Source organism: Alexandromys fortis, unplaced genomic scaffold, assembly GCF_014885135.2.
Source record: "Alexandromys fortis isolate MF-2015 unplaced genomic scaffold, M_Fortis_MF-2015_v1.1 scaffold_133, whole genome shotgun sequence".
NCBI classification, from domain to species: domain Eukaryota; kingdom Metazoa; phylum Chordata; class Mammalia; order Rodentia; family Cricetidae; genus Alexandromys; species Alexandromys fortis.
In genome coordinates, this window is record NW_026068030.1 from 3,157,378 (window position 1) to 3,177,674 (window position 20,297).

The 20,297-nt window shown below is 36.0% G+C and overlaps 1 protein-coding gene across 1 annotated transcript in view; it reads left to right on the top strand.

Annotated features, from left to right (window-relative positions):
• Positions 1-20,297, top strand: part of Cntnap2 (contactin associated protein 2) — a 1,600,222-nt gene that overhangs the window by 157,669 nt on the left and 1,422,256 nt on the right. The window contains exon 4 of the mRNA XM_050164469.1: positions 2,644-2,837. Within this exon, the coding sequence (XP_050020426.1) occupies positions 2,644-2,837 (194 nt within the window). The remainder of the gene's footprint in view (positions 1-2,643; positions 2,838-20,297) is intronic.

A 20,297-nucleotide genomic window follows, 5' to 3' on the forward strand; every position in this document is an offset into this window, starting at 1 on the left:
TATTAACTAATTTGTACATTTTAATATGATCCATAATTATTGTCTGTGTTAGCCATGTGGCTTGGTACCTTTTTTTTACAGTAATTTAAAGCCATATTTATAAAAAAAATGTTCATACTGTAGTACAAAAAGCGAATGATCCACTTCTACAATTGAACATGCATGCAACAAGGACTTCTTGAAGTTTGCAGGCAAATGGATGGATATAGAAAACACTATCCTGAGTGAGGTAAGCCAGACCCAAAAAGAGGAACATGGGATGTACTCACTCATATTTGGTTTCTAGCCATAAATAAAGGACATTGAGGCTTGGTATCTTTTATTAGTGAGGCATTTTCATCAAAGTTCACAGTATAAACACATTTTTATTAGAACATAGCCACACTATCTTTACAGAACGTATACGATTGCTGTATTCCAATAGAAATAAACTAATTGTAGGAGCAATGACATAACCTGCACAGCCTAAAATATTCAGTATCCAACCAGTAATGGAAAAGGCACCTGGCCCACGAATTAGCCTCTATCAGTTACCATTTAATGCGTGAAGTAGAGGACTTAGGGTTCTCTATGTCTAGTCTTTCATCTTGATTCTATCATAGCCCCACAGTTTGCTACTTCATATACTACAAACGCTATAATGAAAAGCTTTTGTCCTAAACAATCAATTATCTTTCAGAGAAAATTCAAACACAATTATTTAACATGTATTATCACACTGAACCATCCCTAGCCTATTTTTTGTACGTAGATATTCTAATATCAAACAATCCAAAATTGTCTATTTTATCTTTTTAGCAATATAAACAGATATGTAATCAATTGTTACAGCTTTTAAAATAAGTATTTATGTGTTACTTTATTTTAAAGGTTGTTTTTGGTGAGTATAGAAAGTTCGCATGAAGACTTTTCGGTTTCTTTCCTTCCTGCTGTTAGTACTCAGTTCCAATGCTTTTTGGCCTGTATTGTTTCTAATGAAAAGTTTCTGCCCTCTAAGGATATTGCAGATTCTATCTTTAACATTTTTTTCTAGCAGTGATGAAAAAGTGCACTTATATGTTTTTATCTGTGCTCATTCTGCATGGATTCAATAAACTCTCAGTTATTTGCACTTAATGACTTTCAAACACTTTTTTCAACACATATACAGTGTCCCGACTGGATATTTGGTAGTCATCCTATCAGCTTCTTCATATTTTCCACCTCTGAGCATAAATTAAGAGGAGAGAGAAAAGTGTCCCAGTATCATCCTTAAGGGTACACTACCAATGACCAATGTATCCCCCAGTCACTCCAATGTCTTAAAGTAACAATCAGAACCACTAGTAGCACCTAATAGGGCAAAGGTCTCAAACACAGGGATCTTTGGAGAATGTTTAGCATCCAAAGTGCAATTGGATCCAATATTCTATGAAGAGAGACAAGTAGTCTTCTAATTTTATATACACACACACACAGATATATATATATATATATATATATATATATATATGAGTTCTAAAGTTTCCATTATATTCTCTTTTAATAATTTTTATCCCATAAATATTTTCTACTTCCTTTTTAAATTTTTAAGTGTATTCTTTAAAAAAGCATTACCAATTCTTAATAATTAACAAATTTTATCTAATAATTATTATTATATCTGTCATTCTGAGATCCATTTCTGCATAGTGACTTTTCTCTGGTTGTGACTCCTATTTTCCTGCTTCTCCAAAGACCTAGTGGTTTGAATTTATAGTGAACATTATAAATGTGATTGTTGTTGGATATTTTTAATTTTAATGGCTTGCCATGACTTAGAGTTGTTTTCTGTTTCAGCAGGGAGTTTATTTATGGGTTTAGCTGACTTCTAGTAGTAACCTCTGTTGTTTGTAGGCAGTCACAGATAGGACCAGAATTTGAATCCTTTTAATCTCTGTTAACTCTATTTGACTTCAAAAAATTCTCCTTTCTTACTATTTGCTGGTCAAGTATCATATTTTCTCAAAGACATTTAATTTTGTCTAGTGTCTCAAATAATTTATATAACATGTGGCTATCAAGTAACATTGCCTTTATTACCAAGTAACAGTATCCCTTTCTAATATGAGTGGTTCATTTCCAACATCCCTCACCTCTCATGAGTGCAAAGCTTTAATATCCAGTTGTAATTTATTTTAAGAAACAGGGAATCTACAGGCTTTGATTCTGAACTTCTTAAAACAAAACGTATTTGAAAGTTGTTATAATTGAGTTTTGTTTTGTTTATAATTTGCTAAATGATAAAACCTCACATGAGGAAAAGGAAAAGCATAACTACATATTTTTCTTATGGTTTTAACAGAAGAGTTCATGGCAAATTGATCAACCCTCAGTCAATTAGACTTTGACATATACTAATAAGATCTAATTGAGGAATTATGAAGACATTTGCTCAGGAGAAAATGAGCACATAATTACACCATAAAGAGGTTAAAGAACCAATGTTACCCAGCTGGAAGAATATTAGTTGGAGTCCCAATGGCATCTATAAAGGCTACTTCGTAATACATCTATGAAACATAGCACTGAAAAGGCCAATTAAGTAATATAGAATAATTCATTTTTAATTGTAAGAGTTCAATTTTAAACTTCCATTTTCCCCTTTTCTTCTGTCCATTTCAGGTGCTGGGGGATGGTCACCATCAGACAGTGACCACTATCAATGGCTTCAGGTTGATTTTGGCAATCGGAAGCAGATCAGTGCCATTGCAACCCAAGGAAGGTATAGCAGTTCTGACTGGGTGACGCAGTATCGGATGCTCTACAGTGACACTGGGAGAAACTGGAAACCCTATCATCAAGATGGGAATATCTGGGTGAGTCACTATCAGAAATGCATGCATGCAGAACTGAATGGAAAATATGTAAAAATGGGAGAGGACTCACATGGGCTATTCATAGTTGCAAATATTGGTCTATGAAAACTATTGGAAGTCTACTAATTAACCAATTAATTAACTAATTCAGCTTTCAACTAATTAAACAAAAAAATTTGTTTAAGCTGCAAATGCACATCCAATTCACAGATCAGTGGGTCTCTATCTTGATAAAGCATTTAAATCACCAGAAGAACTGTTAATACATAAAGATGCCGGTCACACCTGGATCAATTAGAATCAGATCTACAGAAAACCGAATTAAAGAATGGTCTTTCAAACCATCATTACAGATCTATATAAACATTCTATTATTCCATTGTGAAAAATACATAAAATTTGATCCATGTATTCTGAATATATATCAGCTCTGATTGGAAAGTTATGTTTTCAACCAAATAATCATCATAATAGAGTAATTATTACCACTAAATTATACATGAGCTATTTTAGTTTATCAAACTATATTTCAAATCTATGATAAAAATCATGAAAAACAATGAGTATAAAACAGAAAGAAGGAAGAGGTAGAGGATTGGCTCATGGTATTAGCCTGATAAGTGGGTACTTTTAACCTTTCAGGGCTCACTTATTGGAAATAGGTATTTTTTTAAAAGTGCAAAATGTTCATATGAGTTTTTGAAGTTGAGAATTTACTATAGTTCATATGCATTACCACATGAGTGGCCAACCATGGCAACCATACTGTGAACTAGGCACGTGATCCCTAATGATAAATATGTCCCCCCAAGAAGGATTGTAGAAATAACTCATCTCAGGCCAAGCTGTCTATCAATTATACCTATGTATTGTAATTTATTAGAAACACATTAAAAGAAAAATATCCCTTGAATGAGAAGTTCTCATTACATGCTGAAGATAACCCAAAGCCTCTGGCATAAGTTACAGAAACGTGATTTTCAACCACAGACATAAAAAAATGGCTGTACTAATCTACTTATGTATGCAATAAAACAATAATATAGCGGCTAGTTATATGTAGTGATTTTAGAGTCTTGATTTGCTTTGATGGTGGATAGCAGTCAGGTTTAGTCACAGCAGGACTGGAGGCAGATATGTTTGAAAGGTAAGATTGTTCAGGATAACTCAAATTCCTCTGCTGATACATGTAAACAATAGAAATGATTGCTCCAGGGAAAACACTCTGAAAACAGACCATGGGGAGAAAATAGGCTGTGTGCAAAGAGTTCTCAAAACAGTTTATGTGGAGAAGAGAGACTATGTGTTCAAGGAGTTCTCAAAACAGATCAGGAGAACATGATAGGCTCTGTGTGTAGAGTTCTCAGAACAAATCATGAGGACAAGATAGGCGGTAGGTGCAAAGTTCTCAAAACAGCTCATGTGGAGAAGGTAGGCTGTGTGTGCATAGAGCATGTAGCCTTTTTTGATGCTGACAAAGTGGGGGCTTCTGTGATCTTCTCCCATTCCAACATTAGTTTTATCTCTTCCTTTCATGCTTCTCATTGAAATTAGCATAGTGATGAGTGATGAGTAATAAGTGATGATTTCTAGAAGATTCTGTATGAGCTAATTACAAAACTTTAAAATTACAAACAAGTTTAAGGAGCAATGTAAATATTGTGAAATACATTTAAGTGCTAGTAAGCATTCCACATAATGAATCTAATAACCTCTGGCAGAAATGTTTGAATCCCTGCTAATATCAAGAATGATGACTGATATAAATTGCATTTGCCTCTAACCATCCTCAACTACTTTGCTGTTATACTTTAAGAATTAATGGATAGAATGTTAACTCTTACAACATCAACAAACTATATCTAGGCTTAATTTTAGTAGTGATGATAATTAAATTTTATATTTTATTGTAATTAATCTATTTCTACTTAATATCTTGTAAGTTAGATAAGTTTAGACAAAGTTGAAAAGTCTTTTGGTTCACAGACTATTACAAGATGAAACTTTCAGGTAGCCAAAAGATTTTAAAGTTGACATGATATTGAGCTAACATTTCTTCCTCATTCCTATGATTGACAACCTGAGGAGAATGGAAGGCAAGGTCAATTCTATATATTGAACAGTAATTTTAACAAATATAAGTAGTTTTTACTGCTATAACTGTTAAGGAAATGGGTGATATACCTAATACAATATTTTTCAAAGTCAATGTAAATATTTTGAGTGATTTTATAATTGTTGATACTGTATTCAAAGAACCAAAAAAAAGGGAGTAAGTACTAATAAAAAAAATCATTCATGCTAGAAGCATGAACTCAAATCAAGGGTATTACATACCCTGGGTCCCAGTACACCAGTTCTATCAACATCATTGTGCTGAGTCCATCTGGCTCAATAGAGAGCCCCATTGTCACACAGGAGTTCAAAAATATTGGTGGTTCCCAAAACAATAATAATAGGCATGCTTGTGAGAGAAAAATCACTGGGAGGGGAGAGGGTGAGCAAGAGTAGTAATGAGGTAGGGGTAGGGGTAAGACTGGTCACTAAATAAAGCGCAAAACTGTTTTAAAATGAAAATTAAAGGATAGTAGCTATCGACAAATATTTACCAAGTAAACAAAGGGAAAAACAAATTACCTAAGCAAAAAATGTCAGCATTTCACACATTTTGAAAGTCATGAAACTTTGCCTGGAATTGTCCCTTTAAGAGATTCTTAAACTGGCCTATCTGAATATTTGATATACAAAAATGTGAGCTGGTGAATGTGTCCAACTGGCCAAATCTTCCAGTCCTCTCTGATAATATTTAACACAATAGACTCCTGTATCCTTACTGACAAGGACATTTTCTTCTATGTAGTATCTCCTTTAGTATGTAAATGACAACTTTCAGCTGGGCGGTGGTGATTAATCCCAGTACTCTGGAGGAAGAGGCAGGATCTCTGAGTTCAAAGCCAGTCTGGTTTACACAGCTAGTTCTATGACGGGCACCAAAGCTACAGAGAAACCCTGACTCAAAAAAGCAGTAAATGAAGGAAGAAAGGAAGGAAGGAAGGAAGGAGGAAGTATGAAAAAAAGAAAGAAAAGAGAAAGACAACATTCAAATAGGTAAAAAAGGATCCCCCTCATTGATTTTACATAGTTCTAGAACTCAAATTTGTACACTTCTATGAAGTATTTTTTGCAGGGTCTCTTATATAAAGGAAAAAAAGAAATAATATGTGTGATAGTTTCTTACTAAAAGTCCAGTAAGCATGATATTAAATAAGAATTCCACCATTCAAGATTGCTCAGAAAATTTAATTACTCAGGGTTCAAAGCAGATATCTGAAACCAAAATAACAAAATATTTATTAATGTTTAATAGGTTTATATTATACATGTATTTTATTTATTTGTTTTATTTATTATATATATATATTATCCTATATTTTATATCTTTCCAAATTTACCTGTATAATATAAACATGGTATTCTTTCTCTGTAGGAGAAAATGAGAATATATTCCTAATTATTTTTTAAAGAGTTTTGATCCATTTTGGAAGAGTCAGCAGGTATCAGACAAAATTAATTACCACCATATGTCTTGGGAATTTGTACTGTAGAGAAATGTCTTCTCATATTGAAATTACATTGTTAGATTCTCAGCAAGAACATGGAAATATACATTCTACCATTATTTAACACATCAAATAGAGTATTAATTATTAAGAATTAAAATTTTGAAACTTCATCACCTTGTTTTACATAATTTTATCATAGGAAACCCAATATGTACTCATAAGCTTTCATTCTTTCATCCAAATTTTAAGCATCTCAAACATCTGGAATGCAGACAGATTCCAGTAGGAAAAAATGTTTCTTGCACTGTCAAATCAATAACTGCATTCATTAATCAATACGAGCACTTAGTTAATTGTTACTAGCACTTAATTAAAGTTTCCAAAGTACTTTTGTGTTTATTTGCTTGTTTTTGTGACAGCTCTAGTTTTTTCTGGGACTCACTTTGTAGATCAGGCTGGTTTTGAACTCACAGAGATCCACCTACCTCTGCCTCCGAGTACTGGGGTTAAAGATGTGCATCATCACCACCCAGCTCAAACCCCCTTTCTTCAATGAGACTGCAACGTTGACTAAAAAGTGAAAGCTGAGCTGTAGTGTCAAAAGTCTGAATGAAGCATCCTGACTCATTCATTTATTTTATATTCCAGAAACTTTCAATTCTCCTCCAGGGCTTTCAAGCCTAATCTAAAAATAAGAAATAAAAACAGGATCTTAAGTTACAAATGTATAAGTAAGCAAACTTGGCAAGACATAATAATTTAGAAACACAAGTATTACCCACTGTAGAAGCAAATTTACACATCATGTCCACAGTGATGAGCACCCCAAATGCTTCAGTCCCCTCTGTAGTTTGCACATTCTATCTCTGTTTATTCTCATGCATGACTTAAAATACTCCACAATATTGCCAATAAAGGAAAAATGATTTCACACGGAAGGTAGAACATAAGCAAATCTCTGAAATGCTTTCCAAATGAACACAGGGAAGAGAGTGCCTCAATACATCAGTGCCTGGCACACTGCAGGCCTGGCCAGCGACTTGGGCTGTGAGGCCTTGCTTTGAGCCAAAAGTCAGGTTAGTGCTTGTAACACATTATTTGTTACCATAATGATGGCCTTGTATGCAATGAGCCATGTAAGGGGACAACGTTTAAAAATGACTGGGTGATTCTGTCCTATCTTTTCAACCATTTGTCATAGTGGTTGCACTAATTTTCCAAATCATTTAAAAATCTGTTCTTATTAGGGATCCACAACACGAATGCAGTTCCACACTGCAGTAGTGTGCTTAGAATAGTCTTGCTGCATAAGACACTAAGGGAGAAAACCTCTCTCCAGGCTTGCCCAAATGTCCTCATCAGATGATGGTATCAACTGCCCTGTTTGCCAATGTAGTTGTCTTCATATGTGTCTGAGGTTGTTCTTGCAGACTTTCACAGACAAATGTGTTGCTACAATAAGGTATTTGAAGGAAATACCAAACAAGCGTATTTGAAAGAATAGTATCACTTTTGAGTATCTTATTTTCCCAATTGATCTTTTATGTAAGTTAGTAAAAATCTTTAATACTTCATATGGGATAAAATGGACTCCAAGATTAATTCAAAACAAGCTCCTTTATTCTGTTAAATAGATTTTTCTATTTTTACCTTTTTTGACTATCTGATATTTTTAAACTTCCATAAATTTTAATAAGCCTAATGGGTAGTTGGATCCTTTGATGCACATTGTTAATGTCTCTATAGTATATTTGATCATTCCTCTTTATTTTATTTGTATTGTGAGCATCTCATACTAAGGGGTCATTGTTACAACTTATGTCAATTTGAAACCATCCAATATCTCTTCTTTACAGTACTAGGACTTTTCAAACAAATATGTCTGTGTATCTATTTTTTTCCACAAAAATATGAAATATAGAAGCAATGTCATTATGAATTAGAATTTTTGGTATACATTTAAGGTTTTGGTATACAAACAAGGGAAATGGGCATAATCATCCACTATTTTTCATTGACAGTCAAACGAGTAATTATTCTTTATAGTTCATTGAGATATTCATCAATTAGATAAATAGATATATGTAATTATCATTAAAATGTTTAGAGTGTATTTTACTCTTTGAGAAGTTGTGTCATAAAGGTGCCCTGGGCTGGAGAGATAGCTCAGAAGGTAAGACTGTATTCTGCTCTTGCAGAGGACTTATGTTCATTTTCAAAGACCTGTTGCAGGACACCTGGCACTCTTCTTTAACTCCAGCTACAGGGCATCTGACTTCCATGGGAACCTGTATTTGTGTGCACACTCTTCCCCCACACACATACACAATACTAACAATAAAGAAAATAAATATGTTAAATGATTCTTATCAAAAATATGAACATTCTTAAATACTTAATTTCATATTAGAATTATGCAACAAGGAATCAATTTTTTGTCCTTATATTGAATTTGGGATTCAAATAAATATAAATGTTTAAAACATGATGAATATGGATACCTACTAAGATTTTTAATAAAATGATAATTGAGACACATGTGTGCATTCTGCTTAAGTGGTAACTTTGTCGAAATCAAAGGAATAATATTGTAGGATGTGTTAGACAACTTAGAACACAGTAAGCATTGCTTCTTGTGGGCAGAGGACTTGCAAGAAGCAGGCTCAGGAGCTCTGCATAGATCACCCTGGCTGCCTAGGTAATTTTATTCATATAGGTCCACAAATTTGCAGTCTGATAGATTTTAGATTTTCAGTCTCTGCATAATTTTTTTCAGCTGTAAAATAGGACTAATTATAGTATTTATCTTGTTTACCCAGTAGTATTTGCCTTAATGAAGGCTATTTGTATTACATTAATTTTCTATGTGACGATCTCAGAACAATGTGAATAATACTAGCTATCCAATTGTTCTGAATTTTGTAAATTTGAGATATTCAAAGGCATTGACCTAGGATATGACCTTAGATCTGGCCTTGAAAGTTGAAAATAAATATTGGCTTTACAATGACATTCTTCTATGTATTTGTTGATGTGAATATTGTGTTAGACTGTGTTTTTCAGCCTGAAGTGAATAATAACTCAAAATGTAGGTAGAAGAGAGTTTAATATGCGACTCAAACCATAGTCCTATAAATCACTATCATGGGTCCTACACATTGCCATACAAATCATGTCCAGAAAAAAATTTTAAAAATGGTGTCAGGGAAAATATCATCAAGATGCTTCTGTTATGGTTATTTTATTTAATTCACAATTTTTAACTTTGAAACTCCAAGAAAGGAGATAAGCTATTTGAGTCCATAGTATATATTTATGTCTTTGGGGCCTAATTGAAAAGTGCAAGACAAACAAGATTTCAAATCAGGTTTATAAGTGAGAGTTAGACTGTGTGAGAAAATTATGAGAGAGAGAGAGAGAGAGAGAGAGAGAGAGAGAGAGAGAGAGAGAGAGAGAGAGAGAGAGAGAATATAGAACATAAGAATATCCATAGACTAGGGATTCTATTGGTGTGTGTTTGTTCATTCGTTTTGAGACAGGGCCTTTCTTCTAAGGGTGAAAATGAGGGGGAATTCTGTGATAAAGTTAGACACACACAGCTTGACTGTGTCCTAATAGAGCCACCCTTCCACCATTGTTTTGACCATGCAAAAAAGGATTCTCCTTAGAACAGCTGATGGATAGGGCTAGGTGAGGCATGCTGAGGTGCTAAACATTGTTCCCTAAATGGAAAAAGAATTGTCCTGCAGATAGGAGGAAATGGAATGCTTCCTAAGCAGTGGATTTTCTATTGAATTAGGCACCTATGGGACTGGACTGGGGCTTTATAAATAGCCACATCCTTCCTAGCTTCTTACAGGCAAATAAAGCTTTCACTTCTGCATGAAATCTGTTTTTATATCATTCAATCAATAATAGCAAAGTTACATAAAGACTGAGCTTTTCAAAAACTTTGGTGTGTGGGTATGTATTTTTCTAGGTCCTGTGTTTCCATCCCCGCCCCACTCCTTATACAGCACTCACTGGCGAGCACACAGTAGCTGTTTAAGGCCTTACAACTCACTTGGTGCTTCTCTTTCTGCACAGAAGTGAGACAAGACTTAAAAAGCATAATATCACTCACATCTGACCCTCAAATTCAACGATATATGGACTCTGATATATTATATAGTATCAAATGCCTATTTTAGCCTGTCAAGAAGTACCACTAACTGTAACTATCCACTTGTTAATTTTGACTAACTAAAAACAATGTTGAAAGCACACACAGTATGTATAAGACAAGATTAATGGGATCTGGAGCTATCCCAGAGATATCCAAGCCATGCTCCAGCATTCATGCTGATCAATTCTCTATGGGTCTTAGTGGACCTATCTCAAAAAGTATATGATACTACATGAATGGAAAAAAATAAAGGCATGATGATATGATAGAGGAGGTTTGTTGTAGATATGAGGGAGAGCATAGGCAGAGGCACCTGGAAGAGTGGGTATAGCCATATTGGTCATATTGGTCATATTGGTCATATTGGTCATATCCGTCATCAGACTGACTGAACCAGGCCATGAGGGGAAGGGCAGGGGGTCAGGGAAGAAGAGAGCCAGAATCTAAGATGCTAGGAGAGTTGGAACCAAGAGTGGAAGTGAAGAGGCAAAGAGACTGGTATAATCAAAATTTGTGGGTTACATAGGGGTCAGAGAAGCTAGGGGAAGGGAAGTCCCAGCACAGTTCTGGGCTAGAGTTTTAGGTGTGTGTAGGGGGGTAGGGGTTGGGTGGTATGACAACCAGGAGGACCCTATAGTAGACTGGCTGCCAGCATTGGTTTGGTATTCTAATAGGCGCCTCAGCTGTTTGTCTGGAGTCTGGGACCTAACCCTACTTACCTACAGAGTTCTTTTAATAATTAATTCATCAAAAATAAGTTAAGAGAGAATGCACATAAATATATTTCCCTCTCATCCTCCTATTTTCCTCTCCTCTAATTATTTGCCAGTTTGTTGCTGCTGTTATTGATTGCAGCTTGAAAGCGATAGAAAAGGCACAGCAAAGTAAGAGGTAGGCTTCTCTTTGAGAGTAACAAAGTCCAAGTTCAAGGGTAATAAAAATCATGACATTAACTTTAAACAAAGCACATGCCATTATGTACAGCTCAGGTTGCTTCTGTTCTGGCCACTGTAGGGGTGCCTGTTTTCACTGTGGAGATGTCTATTCTCTGCATTTACCTCATGGGTAGAACTTTGCCAAGTAACTAATTTTGTCCATTCTGACTTTGAAAAAGAATTAATAGACTGTTGAAACATCTTGGCAAATGCATTTGGATTGCTGGAGTTAAACTAGCTTAATTATAGGCTGTAGTGACACGATCACCGGGGCCAGAAGATGGCTAGTTGATAGGATGTCTGAATGGCTCATTCCACTGTCATAATGAGATTTTTAGTTGCCCAGAGCAAAGAAGCATAGATGTCTTGTTTTCCAACTGATAGAATATTTAAGATAAATACCTGTACTGATCTCATGAACTTTACTGACATGTTTCCATGAGCCTGCCAGTAAGCCTATTGCAATTCTCACTTAAGTGGCTTATAATTGCATTAGTATTCAGCTTCAGTGACATCCATGAAAACATTTCCCTATGCTTTAGCAAAGTAGTGCCCAATGCTACACCTGCGCCAATTAGCAAATAATAATAACAGCCAACCACCATTTAGTGGGGATTGAAATGCTTCGTGTACTTTATCTCCTTTAATCTTCAAAACAAGAAACATATGCTGATTTTATTTGTTATTCAGCCCTACCACAGGGCTGCAGACATCAAAGATTAGAGGTGGGTGCTTCCCTAGGAGGACATGGTGCATTAACATTGCAGCTGGGTGATGGTGGCAAAAACATCAATGAAGTTTATTGTAGAGATCATTTCATAGCATGTATGCATACCAAAGAAAAATATCCTAAATTAAAGCATAAAAAAACCCACAGCGGGGCTGAGATTTGAAACCAAAGCGCTTTTGCTCACCAATCAATGTCCTCATCACTGTGGTCCCTTGTCATCTATTCTTCTCAGTGCAAGTAAAACTGGGAAAGCACTCATTATTTGAGAAGTTTTGCCCTTTGTCTGGGAACAAGAGAAAAGCCTAAGGTCTTTTTGCTTTGTTTTTGTTCCTGTTGCTACTTGGATTTTGCCTTTTGAAACTGATTGTCACTCCACAGTCTATTATGGGCTTGAATGTACAATCCTCCTAGCTCTGCCCTCAGTGCTGGCAGCTACAGTTTAAGAGTTATTAAGTAAGCCAGGTGTCATGGCACATACTCTTAATCCCAACAATCAGGAGGCAGAGGCCACCAGATCTCTGTGAGTTTTGGCCAGCCTAATCTACATTGAGAGTTCCTACTCAGCCGAAACACTCTAACTCAAAAGGCAAACAAACAAACCCACAAAGAATTGTTAAGGAAAAATAGTAGAAATCTGGTTTAATTACATTTATTTCCATTACCTGTGAATAAATGTGCATTTTTGCATACTGGTAGGACAATGAGCTATTCTGGTACATACACACAAGGTAGAATGGTGTGTGCTATGCATCCACCTTCCTCTTTTTAACCAAACCCACACCATTTAGTTCAGTATCCACATCTTAGTGGCTCATGTGGTCCATGTCTACACAGGCATGCCTTAGCTTTTCACAAAATCTCTGCCGTAAGATGTGGCATATTTTAAGCATGTAAAAGAATACAACACATATTTTGAGGTAATGACATTCTTTCTTTCCCAGAGAGAGCAAGAAACTCCCATTTGAAGCCCTGTGAATGAAGATTCTTAGGATATGCCTGTGTTTGTGTTGGTTGCTTTTTTCCCCCTATGGCTACCTTCTTGCCTCTCCATAGATTTCGATTAGAATACCTAACATGGATTATTCCTAGTCAGATAATGCATAATTTAGTGTGTATGAGAAAAAAAAAGTTCAAAAAGAATGACTAGGACAGAGGTTCTTGGCCCTGGTGTGTATAACAGCACATAAAGAAATGTTTAAATCCTGGCAAGTCTGGCAGCATCCCACCCAATTAAATTGTGGTCTCTGGGATGGATCTCATTTGTAGTGTTTAAAGCAAACTTCAGGGAGATTCTGATATACAGCCCAGAATGAAGACCCTGGAGGAGATGAGTGCAAGTTTGTTCCTTTCATAAGAGAACAGTGCAAATCTGTCCCAGCTCTGAATGACACAGCATGACAGTGTGGCTACAGAAAGAGAATGGTTAACCTCGGCCACTCTTGTTTCCAGGGCTGCATTCACTAAGAATTTGCCTTATCCTTTCAAGTATTAAAGCGAGAAAAGGATGGTTGAGGATATTCTACCTCCATAACCTTGCACACAAAATCCACCAAGCTTCCCACAGCTTTTGGGCATATGTTTCATTGTTCCCAATTTTAATTTGAAAATTAAAAGACTCATGAACTCTTTCTAGTGCTAAGCACAAGAAGACATAGGGCTTAAATCTCATTGACGTTACCATTTGCACTTAGAAAAAACTATTTCGTCATGCAGAAACTTGCTGTGGTTGCTGCCTGTTGCATGACTTATATAAGCAAAGCAGATGGTCACAGTACTAGAGAGGTCAGAAGTTTGAAGTCAAGATCCTGTCAGTGGAGGCTAGAGAGATGGTTCCATTGCTAAGCTTGTTGCTCTTTCAAAGGACCTGGGCTGTGATTGTAGTACCCACAGGTGGCTCAGAAGCAACAATAACTCAAGTTACAGAGGGATCTAACTCCCTCTTCTGGCCTTCACAGGCACCTGCCTGAATATGGAACACATACAGATAGACACACACACACACACACACTCACACTAACACAAGATAAAAATTATACTTCTTTAAAAAAAAAAGAGAGAAGAAGAACATGGAACTGTTCCTTCTAAGTTCAGAAGGAACAGCATATTCCACGGCTCTCCACCTGGATGGTAGACGTCTGTCCTTTCTCCTACTGGTTGGTATCATTTTTCACCCATGTGTATTTTTTTGTCTCCATTTGAAACTTTTGATAAAGATGATAGCTGTGTTGGGTTAGGAATGGGGCATCGTTTTATCCCAGTGCAACTCATATTTACTAATTATGTGTTCAAATTACCTTATATATGCAACGGAATGCTAAGTTTGTTGTTTTTGGACATATTAATTCGAGAGGTGACATAATTCAACCAACACATACGTGTTAAAATGCTGCAAAGTTATGTCAGTAGAACTGTGAGCTGCTGAGAGTATTGCACGTGGTTAGAAAAACTAATTCAGTCATATAAAAAGCACACGGTAGGGCATGAGGCCACATGTCTTATTGTCGCGTCCACCCTCGACCAGCAAGGATGACGTGACCACCGGAGCTCTTCTTGCAGCAGTTTATTCCAGAACTTTTACAGTTCTCTCATTTTCTTCTCTCTCTCTTTCCCTCTCTCCTTCCTCTCTCTCTCTCTCTCTCTCTCTCTCTCTCTCTCTCTCTCTCTCTCTCTCTCTCTCTCCTCAGGCAAACCTCTCCCAGCCCTTAAGTAGGCATGGGCTGCCAATCCCGGATTGCCAGGTGGGCACTGCCTATAGGCCCACGCATATGCAAGCAGCTGATGATCATTGCATTATCATAGCATAAGTCAGACTTTAGCCATCTCAGGAGTTGATTATACATCTCCATCAGGTGAGATTCCATGCAGCTCGCTACAGCTTATAAGCCCTGCAACTGGAAGCCTGAGACTGGAGGGTTACTGTAAACTCAAGGGTAACTTGGGCTAGCTACAGAAACTGTTTCAAAATTCAAAAGACAAAACAAAAAAGCCACAAACAGTCAAAATAAAATAAATGAAATTTACATTACAAATTAAAGACAACCCATTCCAAGGGAGTTTACATCAACCTACATTAGCTAAGGAAATATCCAGAGTCAAACTATGAAAGATTTATGATTGGCAAGTTACATATAATTCTCTACATTCAGTTACTTATTATAGAACTTCAAAGAAACATTTCAGAAATATTCTTTTATAGGCTACAGATAAGTAAAGATACATAATAAACAAAACAATCTTAAGTGAAATATTTGGCTTTAGGAAGCATACAAGCTGTAAATTTCATCCAGCATGTTGCTCCACACAGAGCACAATCTGACTCTCTCCCCATTATTTAAACGCTTATTTTATATTAATTTATATTAAGAACTCAATTCACGAGAGCATTTATTCTAAACATTAATAGACATTCCTATGAGCAAAGAATTTTTCCCAAAGCCTTTTACACTGAAATCTAATATTTGCTCACTAATTCCACCTGGATTATAATAGTACCTACTAAATATGGCAGGTTTCCTTAGTGAGCCCTTGCAGTTTCCTTGGGAAAAGTTAAGAGATATATTCCTTCTAGTTCAGATATGAAGACTTGGTTGCCTCGAGCGAAGTCATCCTTCATCTTGTGCAGTTAGCAAGCAGGATTATTCATTCTGTGCACAGTGCTTGTCCTGTTTGTGTGTTTGTCAGCTTTGCTATGGTATACAAATTGGAAAATAGAGTTGTATATGATAGCCTAGAGCAACAGAAAGAGATGGTGAATTTATCATAAGGTTATTCAGGCTGTTTACATTCAGCCTGGCACAAGCAAGTGCTTGATATCAGAATAAAAAAAATGTATATAGAAAAGACATTCCATGCCCCTTTGCAAACATTTTGAGCTGGTGATATATGTGGCCAAATACAATGGGTTTTGGCATGACTTATTTAAAAAGGTCAGAGTATGATTAAATACCTGAAATATGACAGCTTTATTCTAGACTGCTTATAAGAAATTTTACTTTATATTTACTTATAATAATTTAATGTTGGGGTGTTCGTTTTAAAGTTTAAATCCAAAGGCCAAGAAATCATTATTCAGAAATATTTTATTTTGGGGAGTCTGAAAATTGATAGTAAAAGACAACACACATGATTGCCTATACACAAACACAATGTACTTTATAGCTTATTAATCTCCCCACAGTCACGTATGAAATAAAGCATATTTCACAGAACAAACACTATTTCTCAACTGATTGGGCTTATGTGATTAAATGTTTGGCATTTTTTAAAAATTTTTAGATTAGTAATGCATTTTATTATGGCATATGTGTGTGTGTGTGCGATTATATGTTCCTCTAATTTGTACTTATTCCCATCTGCCCTCCACTGCCACCCCTGCTCTGGCTACTTCCCTTCCTCTCTGCAGAGAGTCTCATTTCTGTTTCTACATTGCATGCATTCCAAAACTTTTCCTAATACATTCTTCCTAAAGCTTTCTCCCTCTCTTTTCATAATCCCTTTTCTAGTGTTAACTTCATATATGTAAACATGTATACATACATATGTGTGTATACATCTTTGAATATACTTTAAATATATACAAGCACTTGACACATATATAAAATGCTCAAAATGTTGGCATAATTGGATATCAACATGTAGAAGAATGAAAGTAGATCCATATCTATTGCCATGCACAAAAATCTAGTCCAAATGGATCGAAGACTTCAACAAAAAGACAACCACACTGAATATCATAGAAGAGCAAGTGGGAAGTACACTTGAATGCATTAGCACAGGAGTCCACTTTCTAAATATAACCCCAGCAACACAGACACTGAGAGAAACAACCAATGACCTCCTGAAATTGAGAAGCTTCTGTAAAGCAAAGGGCATGGTCAACAAGAGAAAAGTGACAACCTACATAATGGAAAAAAGATCTTCGCCAACCCCACATCAAACAGAGGGCTGATCTCAAAATATACAAAGAACTTAATAAATTGGTCATGAAAAGAACAACCAATTCAATTTTTTTTTAAAAAATGGGGTAGAGACCTAAGCAGAAAACTCTCAACAAAAGTATCTAAAATGCCTGAAAGACACTTAAGGAAATGCTAAACATTCTTAGCCATCAGAGAAGTGCAGATCAAAACATCTCTGAGTTTCCATCTTATACCTCTGAGAATGACCAAGACCAAAAACACTGATGACAACTTATGCTAGAGAGGATGTGGGGTAAAGGGAACACTTCCGCATTGCTGGTGGGAATGCAAACTGATATAGTGCCTTTGAATATCAGTATGGTGATTTCTCAGAAAATTAGCAAGCAACCTACCTCAAGACCCAGCAATACCACTTTTGGGTATATTCAAAGGATGCTCAATTGTACCACAAGGACATGTGCTCAACTATGTTCATAGTAACATTGTTTATGATAGCCTGGAACCTGGAAACAACCTAAATGCCCCTCGACTGAAGAATGGATAAAGAATTTGTGGTACATTTACACAATGGATTACTACACAGCAGAAAAAATTAGTGACATCTTGAAATTTATGGGCAAATGAATGGATTTATAAAACATCATATTGAGTGAGATAACTCAGACCCAGAAAGACAAATATCATATGTACTTACTCATAAGTGGCTTTTCAACACAAAGTAAACAAAAACTACCCTACAATTCACAATCCCAGAGAACCTAGACAACAAAGATGACACTAAGAGAGACATGCATGGATCTACTCTACATGGGAAGTAGAAAAAGACAAGAGCTCTTGAGTAAATTGGGAGTATGGGGACCGTGGGAGAAGGTAGACGGCGGGGAGAAAGGAAAGGAGGGGGAGCAGAGAAAAATATATAGTTCAATTAAAATGAAAAATTGCACACATGAATATACAACTTCCTGAGTCCATGTGTACATAGCTCTGTTCATGTGTACATGTGACTATGGGTGGTCATTTTGATTAGACATTATTTGGAAGCTCATCCTTAAACGACACTGATCTTTCCTCTCTCAGTAGCTATTGAATGCCTCTAACTCTTTGTCTAGAGATTTCACTTGCCCACATTGACATGGCAGCTGGTTTTGTGGGAGCATTTTCCCTCTCATATCTAGGGGACACTATTTAGGAACAGAGGTAATGAGCCTCTTGGTCATACAAGCTTACTGTTCTATAGTCCAAGACTTACCTTGAGCCTTGAGTATGGGATTATAATTATAAAAGTACCATTTGGGGCGAGGAACCCTACTGTCACTTATTCTCTGTGTTTTGAGTTGTAGAGCTCTTTTAAAGATTGCATCTCTGAAGAAAAGCTTTTTAATTTAATGCATTTGTATTGTAAAGTCTTCAAATGATTTCTGAGTTTCTAGGGTCCTTTTCTGGAAATGCTGGCCTATTCTTAAATCTTGGAGGGTTTACCAGACTTCCTCTGACAAACCCAAGTTTTCCATTGTATTATTGGGGTCTTTGATCACCTTAGAGTATATGTTTGCTAAAATCAAATATTTTTGCTGATACAAAATCCCATTCCCTGAGTTCTTATGTGATAAACATTCTTGTCAAGTACTTTGACATGGTTCTAAAAGGTGGAAGGCAGGATTTGTGCTTTTATTAACATTTCCTATGGCCTTTGCTTTCTCAGTGATGTAAGAGTTTACATGAGTCCTCCAAAGCATATACTTGGTCTTTTAAAGTGCTGGGTTCATCAGCAAGGACAGGGCCCTGCATTTTCTGAAATCAGTGCCTATAAAATTATCTTTTTTTTTTTGAAATTCGAATGAGTGTCTGGTTCCCACTGTTTTTTTTTTTCTTCTACTGAAAAATACTCTTCAAAATGTCTAATTCTGCCTGAATCATATTTTAGCTGTTGCTCTTACTGCCTTCTATTTATGATCAGTCTTCGTAGCTATCTTGTAGTTAACCCATGCTTACAATTTAATATTTTTGTTGATATACACCAAAATGTTTCCTTGAGATAAACTGCAACTTTCCTCATTATGTTCTAATAAATGTACACACACACACACACACATACACACACACAAATGCACACTGTTTACTTTTTTGTCCTTGTTTTGTGAAATGTCCAGTTAAATATTAGCAATAAATAAATTTTAACATGTAACTCTTTTTCAAGTGGTTCAAGAAAGTATGTCTATGTAGGAATGGGAAGAGGGGAAAAAGAAAAGTCAGAGAGAGAGAGAGAGAGAGAGAGAGAGAGAGAAAAGGAAGAAGGAGGAAGAGCACAGCTAAATCACACAGCATAGAACAAAATCAGAAAAGGATAAAAATAAAAAATAAAAATAAAAGGTTCACTAATATTTCTTAAATAATTATTGGTATTTTCTGTGAGTTTGAAATTATATCAAAGGGTATAATAAACACATTTGAAACTCTCTTTAAAGCACAGCATTATAACTTATTCCTATTGGGCTATTTATTAAGAAAGATATTTTTTTTCTACCCAAGTGCTTTATAAGAGAACATAAATAAACATATTAATCTTAACCCAATCGTTGAGATCTATATTAGCATTTTAATTTGGATCTGTCCTATTACATAGCAGATAGGTGTTGTCCAAAGGAAATTAAAGATCTGATATGATAAGATAGAGGGAAAATAAATCAATAACAGTAACATGACTGAGAGGGAGTGTGGGTACCCATGAGGAATGAGGAGTCATCCAATAGGTATGAGCTGAATGGGCAGAGCAGATATGATGTAATATTTCTCTCTCTCTCTATCTGTCTCTCTCTCTCTCTCTCTCTCTCTTTCTCTGTGTTCTCTGCTATGATCCATGTGTAGAGATACTCACTGCTCCCTGGGGCTGCTCTCCATGACATAGGTGCAAGAATCAATGGTTGTTTGCTTTTTATTTAGTTCCTTTTTGATTAATAATTTTTATGATTATAGTTTTTTAAATATAATTTTTTATTGAAAAAAAATTTCCGCCTCCTCCCCGCCTCCCATTTCCCTCCCCATCTCCCTTTTCCCCTCCTCCTCTCTCTCCTCTCCCCCTCCCCCCACTCCTCTCCCCCTCCCTCTCCAGTCTGAGGGGCAGTCAGGGGTCCCTGCCCTGTGGAAAGTC